The 7,117-nt window shown below is 35.0% G+C and overlaps 1 protein-coding gene across 1 annotated transcript; it reads right to left on the reverse strand.

The window, feature by feature from the left end:
- Positions 1-91: 91 nt before the first annotated feature.
- On the reverse strand, positions 92-7,117 carry LOC136813336 (uncharacterized). Its single transcript, XM_067069848.1, has 10 exons — positions 7,045-7,117; positions 5,608-5,920; positions 5,267-5,326; positions 4,978-5,045; positions 4,181-4,250; positions 3,055-3,173; positions 2,586-2,642; positions 1,489-1,746; positions 691-798; positions 92-221 (listed from the first exon to the last, which is right to left on the reverse strand). The coding sequence occupies exons 2-10, from the start codon at positions 5,875-5,877 to the stop codon at positions 92-94; spliced, it is 1,140 nt and encodes a 379-aa protein (XP_066925949.1). The 5' UTR covers positions 5,878-5,920; positions 7,045-7,117.

Here is a 7,117-nt window from a genome sequence, read left to right on the forward strand (position 1 = left end):
GGGACTTTTTCAAAGAGATGCGTGATTGTCCAAATTTTTTTGCTGTTTTACGTGATCGTGAGTGAAGATAGAAAATTGCGTGATATCGTGATCAGAGTTCAGGCCTCATAATACACACCTGATAGCGTGAGGGGTTGGTAAGAAAACTTTGCCAAATCGGTTCAACGACGTTATCTCGTTCAACACGTTTTTGTAACAACTTCGTTTCTTGCCTTAAATCCCTGTGGAATAAAGAAATAATTCGATCAAGAAAATTTCTGAAATACAGTGAAGCCTCTTTAAACTCGAACCTCCATAATTTGAACAAGTTTTCTAGTACTAGAAATCTTATTGGATTTTTCTTCATCTTTTATTATTTTGAATGTTTTCTAATTCATAGCATTCCACTCTTTTTTATCTTTTCAACGACACATAAAACCTCTATCTAATTCGAATAATATAAAAAAACTACAGATTTTTTTGTCTTAGCTGCAGATTATATCAAGACAGACAGGATGATTTAGTAACACCTTGATAGCTCAAAGTCCTCAAATATTTCCCGTTTGGACCTGCGCATAGTTTTTTGTTTGTTTTGGTTTCGTGGATGAAATTCATGTCTCAGTTAGGAACAGGCAGCTTGCTTGAGGTTTGCTTGAGGATAGCCCCTTACTGGATTTAGGCGAATCGATCTACTTGAATGAAATTTCTTACCGCACATCCCATGATGACGTCACAGATGGCATTATAGGAGGATTGTTGTCTTGAGACATGGCTTCCAGTATCCAATTCACAACACATAGTTGACGAAATAAAGAATCCCTGAAAATAAAATCAGTAAGAAAAATGGTAAAGTGTCGACTCAAAAGCAAGGTTTTTCACCTGAGACAGAGGATGGATACAGCAAATTATTAGCACAAAAATACAAATTAGCACAAAAAATTAAATTAGCACATATTCTTAAAATTTGGCGAATATCATGCATAATTTTGAGACAGAAAAGCCTCGCTTTATATACTTCGATGAGACGGAAGCACTTTTAACACTGTAATGATTAGTGCACTTGGCTGATAATAAAAAAAATTGTGAGTTCGAGCCACATGACATCCCGGTGTCACAGCCCCGATGGAACTTTTTTCTTCAGTGGGGATAAAAATTCCTATTAAAATCCCAATGGGAATGGAAATTTTATTGTTCCAAGGTTAAAAAATCCAGTGGGGATGGTTTTGGAGAGCAATTTTTATACATTGATTTTCGAGTGGGGATGAAATCCAAGTTAATTTCCCAGTGGGGCTGAAATTCCAGAGTATTTTCCCACTGGGGACCAAGTTTTTGCCAAATTTTCCAGTGGGGATGGGATCCCAGTGGGTCTGTGACACTGGGGTGTCACATGCAAATCAGCCACCATAACTAGAGGCCTAGGTGACGAACCAAGTCCCATAAGAGCCAATACTGCCGATGTAAGTGAATAAAAACCCTGAACCAAAAAAAATAAATAAGATGAGAAAATACCTATTTTCCACCTTGTTAAAATTCAAGTTCGTATACAATGGCGAAAATGGGCGTATCGCATGTCTCCGTTTTTTCGTTTTCTTTTTGCGCTCTCCTCCTTCCGTATTTAACATTCGATACGTCATTGCACTATGTTGCAACTCTCTGTGGAGGAGATTAGAAGGTATCCGTGAAGGAGATAACGTGTTCTCCATCTTAGAGGCTCCTCTTTCACCCCAAGCATCGTTGTTGACTGTAAGCCGTGAGGAAATTCGTTGACTAAAAATGGAAACAATGAAATTTAATATGATGCACGTTTTTTTATAAGAACATCCAAAATTTTAGAAGTCTTCGGATGTTCTTAACTTTTTGGATTGTAAGCCTGAAAATGTTCTTAAAATGTTCTCAATTTCACCATTTTGTGACCAATTTTCCAAAGAAGTTGGCTGTTTTAAAGTCTAAGGAGCCTTAAAATGTTCCTAACTCGTTCTTAAAATTTTGGCCATCGAAGCCTTATGTTCCAATAAAAAAACGTGTACGCTCCACTCTTCGGCGATAATATTGAAAGTCACCGTCAACAAGAAACTTGAATTCACTTCATGATATCTTGAACTTTCTATTTCTACAGCAAGCGTTGCATGTTTCAAAATTGTATATATTTTCCAACGTTTTTACAGTTGACTTTTTCTAATTCTACGTTCGATACGCTCCATCATTCGATAATATTGAAAGTCACCTTTAACTAGAAACTCTCGTAAAAGGCGCTACTATTCAAGACGCTCCCTTATTCGATAATATTGAAAGTCGCCTTTAACAAGAAATTCTCATAAACGACGCGCTACTATTCGATACGCTCCACGATTCGATGAAAACCTAATTCCCCTTGAAAATCGAATTAGACAGTATCAACTGTAAATTATTCTCTTAATTTTTTGGCCAGCATTAGTTTGTAGGGTCCATAGTTTAGCAAAGCTTCTTCGTTTCAATTTAATTCATTTAATTATTTGATTCAAAATAATTCAGGTTGACCATGAAATTAAAGTAAAGTGTGTCCCTTCAAATGTATTGGCCTAGTTTCAACATAGAAAGTGAAAGTGAAAGTGAAAGTATATACTTACCTAAGAGTACTATTAGCTGATGGTAATCTTGAAGGCATAGGGCTTGGTATGATAACTCTATAGAAAGAAGGTTCAATAAATATACATTTTTTAAACAACAGAAAAAAACAATTTTCTCCCCCTCCCGCGCCGCTAGAGCACAAAATCTGATATTTTTTCTGTTAATTCTGCTTTGTCAGCATAGAGGCGTGCCTCTTTTCGACATCATAATAAAAAAGAATGTCTTAGGAGATGTGTATACCTTCTTATACTTAAGATTCTTAGGAGTACCATGCAAGCAGGGTTTGGTACTTTAACAATTTGATTATCCCTTGAGGAAAAATGAAAGAAACGTATTTTGCTTCATCCAGGGACAAAATAGCTCCATCTAATGTTTTATATAAGATATCTGTGGAGAGTCATCATGAAACAAATTTAGGATGATTTGGCTACAACCAAAAAAAATTTTTAAGGTAAATGGAAAACTTACGAAGAAAGAGAATCATCACTATCGGAAGTATCTCCAACGTAATCCACGTGGTTCGGTTCAACCATCCGCATCTTTCGTTCCCAGCTCTCTTTCTCTTCTTTCTCTCTACGTATGCGCTCCTTTGGAAACAAGGGAAATTCGTGATATTTATTACGTAATGTTCTCTACGGAAATCATAGACTTGATTGGGATCTCTCCATACTAGAAAATTAAAAATTTAATCCCCATTGAAACAGGGGGAGGGTCGGTAGTAAAATCTCAGGCATAATGACGTTTACTATGGTGGTGGTGTTACGAAAAATCGAAATTTAGCTATTTTTGTAATTCTTTTAATTTTTTTGGATGACTTTTCTGAAAAAATCTGAAAATTTTTATAATTTGAACAAATTTTCTGTTGGAAAGTTGTTTGCTGCAAACAAAAAATTCTCGAAATTTTTTGTCAATATAAAAAAGACTTTAATTTTAAGGGCAAAACATTAATTTTTGCACTAAGTGAAAAATGTGTCACAGAAATAATAATTTTTTAGCAATTTTTTTGTAAAATCAGTCCGAGAAGCAACCAAAAAATAGGTGGTCTCCATGACAAATTGTCCCAAATATTTTTACCATCAGGGTAGTAAAATACCTCTTCCAAGAGTCTGGGTGGTGGTATGTAAAAATTCGTAAAAATTCTTTTACTACTCATATATGTCTGAGATTCTACTATCGACCCCCCCCCCCTTATTGAAAAACTATAACGAACCTTCATCACAACTAGGAAAACATTTCAATTTTGTAAAAATTTAAACTTGGTTTTTGAGCTATAAAAAATACAATTTTAAAATTTTATTAAAACAGACAATCTTCTCCCTTTACACCAATGGCTTAAATATTCACTGAAAAGTCAAAATGAGACAGGAGTGTAATTCCAATGTTAGAAAGTAGATATACAGTTGACGTTCTCTCAATCGACGTCCTATTCTACTATTCAATACACTCCATTATTCGATAATATTGAAAGTCCCTGTACACAGAAACGACACTCCCTTATTCGATGAAAATTCCCCTTAAAAATCGAATTAGAGAGCGTCAACTGTGTATCACATTCTGTTTTTTTTGAACGGTTAAATATCAAATCAGTAAATACCTTTTCTAATCGTTCCTTTTCCAGCAAATCGAACAAACTTCTTCCTAATCTCACTTTCTTCAAAATGTCCCTAAAAAAGAAAGAAGAATCCAAGAAATAAAAGATTAAACTTTTATAAAAATAAGAACAAAAGCAGTCTATGCTCGCTTACCCGAGCTGCATTGATGAGTCCTGGGAAGGACGAAACACGTGTCTGCGGATAGATGTAAGAACATAAAACTTTCAGATGTTATTAAGGTTAAAAATGTTCTGCTCTTGTTGTCACCTTTTTGAGTATTTTTGATGTCCGTTTTCAAAGAAATTAGATGTTTGAAAATGCCTTAAAATGCTCTAAACTTGTTCCTCAATATTTCGGCCATCAAAGCCTTATATAATTTGTTCTTATGAAAAATAGCAAATGATTTTTGGGAAGCCTTTGGATGTTTGGGCTTTAATCCAAACATACATTGTTCTTAATTTCAACATTTTTTTCAGAGTATTTTGGTCTGATTTTCTACAGTTTTAGAGTCTGAAAAACTTTGAAATGTTCAACATGAGGCTTTTCCAGAAAAAAATTGATAATGGGGTGGAGGATATAACATTTTTCGGAAATTTACCCCCGGAAATTATGACTTTTGACCCCCGTAAAAGCATTAGTTGACCCCATGGACAATAAATAGTACCCCCAAACAGAGCAAGTTTACCCCCCGGACAAGACAAATCTTGTAGAATTATCACTACCCCCGGACACTACATCCTCCACCCCCCATGTACGGACATTTTCTGGAAGAGCCAATTGACGACAAAAACTAACTCACAATCCTTGTTTTAATTGTTCATCGATAGTTTTTAATTTATCAACTTCCGTCTTTGAATGATCGTCACCCTAGTAAGCAAATTAAAATGAAAATACAGCAGGGTCTCGTCATCAACTCGCACCTCTATAACTCGAATGTCTCCGAACAAGTTTTATCGTTCCTTCAATTAAAAATGCCTTGTAAACTTTACTCCACAACTTGAAACTTTGCTACGTTGCCGAACAAAAAGACAACCGCTCCTCTAGACGAATCAACGATCGAAAAGAAACAAAAATTCCATCCGTAATACCTTTTCATTAGAGTCACCATCATTAACATGAAAATCATCTTCTTCCACTGTTGATGTCTCCTGGTTGAAAAGCGAAAATGATTTTACAGGTTTTGTTTTTAAATAAGAGTGATATTGTTTGCTTACTCATCAATTTTGATTCACAAGCTTTTTCACATTGGATTGACATGGATGTGGAGCAAGATTGGTCAGAAAGAGGAAAAGGAAAACATTTTTGCCATTATAATATAAAAACACTGCCCTTATATGAAATATGTGTCTGAATGGAACGGGAACACTCCTGAAAGAATAAAACCTTTGCACTCACCGGACCTATATCTCAATTAAGATTAAAAACTCACTTCTGAATCTAGTTTCCATCCTTCTTGTCCCAAGCCTCTCAAAATCAATTCTTGGTTATCTAAAACTACGTCACCGAGTTCTTGGTATGGTTGAGTAATAGAAGACTGGTAACCGCATTGTTCAAATTGGCGGGAACGCCTTTCATAATTGACGCGTGATCTTTCACACTGATCTTGATGCTTTCTTGTATCCTTGGAAACAGCTGATTTAGTTAGTAAAAGCTTACGTAAGCTTGCGTTGATTGGCTGTCTACTGACTTCATTAGCCATTGTTTATGGGTTGTCCAAAGAATTTGTCCAAAAAATATTTTTGCTGCTGTGAATGAAGAAAAAGTGATTAAACTTATGGAAAATCAATATTCTTTTTGGTTAGATTAAGTCAAATTTCTTGTTGTAGAAGCCAAGTCTTTGTAACGGCTTTGTAAATTGCACACACGGCGTTCTAGAAAATCTACTTTCCCAGACATTTTGGACTAAACTAGACCTTTTGAAGGATCATAATCCGTATAAAAAAACTCGGTCTGGAAGCCTTTTGTTTCTTTCCATTGTTTCTTACTTGAACTTGCGTTTGTGAAATTAGTTTGTTTTACTCGCTTTTTGATCATGTGATTACATCTTAAACCAATTCCAAGAGAAATACTTGGTAACGTGATCAAAAACTGAGCAAATCGATTTTTATATTTGATATTAACAAAGTAAAAGGCTAACAAAAAGTTAAAACAATAAGCTAATAAAAAGGGTGTTTATACGGACTATGGTAGGCCGCGATGTCATGTTAAATGATTAAAACCTCCAGCATCACAACAATAACACACAAATGCATTAGTAAACACGTGTACTAAATATTTTCTTATCATCGTTTTGATGCTAGAGTCAGCGTATAAATAATATACAAATTTTACCTCGTAAATACTCCAAGATGTGTGAAAAGAAAAGAAAATCTATGTAAAAAAATACTTGTCCGGAGCCAGTCCCGGTATGGATCTTTTGATATTATCTCAAACGATTCTTTCTCAAAAATATTTTCTCAGTGAAGTTTTTAATTATTTTTAACATGACGTCACGTCCTTACATAAGGTCTCTTGGTCTTGCTCTGTTATCTCGACCGCCGTCAAACAATGTTGATAAATAATTTCGAGTTATAGAGGTTCAACTACCATTATCGATTGTAGTACTTTAAGCGTACAGAACTTTCTCGGGCAGAAACTTTCGCGATTTTCGCAAATCTTAGCCATATTCGCAAAAGTTAATGTCTTTGAGAATTCTTGAGTGGGTAATTCGCGCAAGTTTTTTGCACACGAAAAAAAATCTGAAAAGAAAATTTACTCAAATTGTGGTTTGAGTACAGTTGAACGATCAAAACACTGGTTTTATGCACCGAAAACTTGAATTCTGCTTGCGAAAGTTTGTACGCCTAAAGAATGTTGGAATACAAACCTTTATAAATTCAGTAAAGTGATAGCATCAAGAATTTAACACCAATTTGCATTAAAATTCTAAAAACATACGG

This window comes from Clytia hemisphaerica, unplaced genomic scaffold (assembly GCF_902728285.1).
Source record: "Clytia hemisphaerica strain Z4C2 unplaced genomic scaffold, Clytia hemisphaerica genome assembly, whole genome shotgun sequence".
Lineage (NCBI taxonomy): Eukaryota > Metazoa > Cnidaria > Hydrozoa > Leptothecata > Clytiidae > Clytia > Clytia hemisphaerica.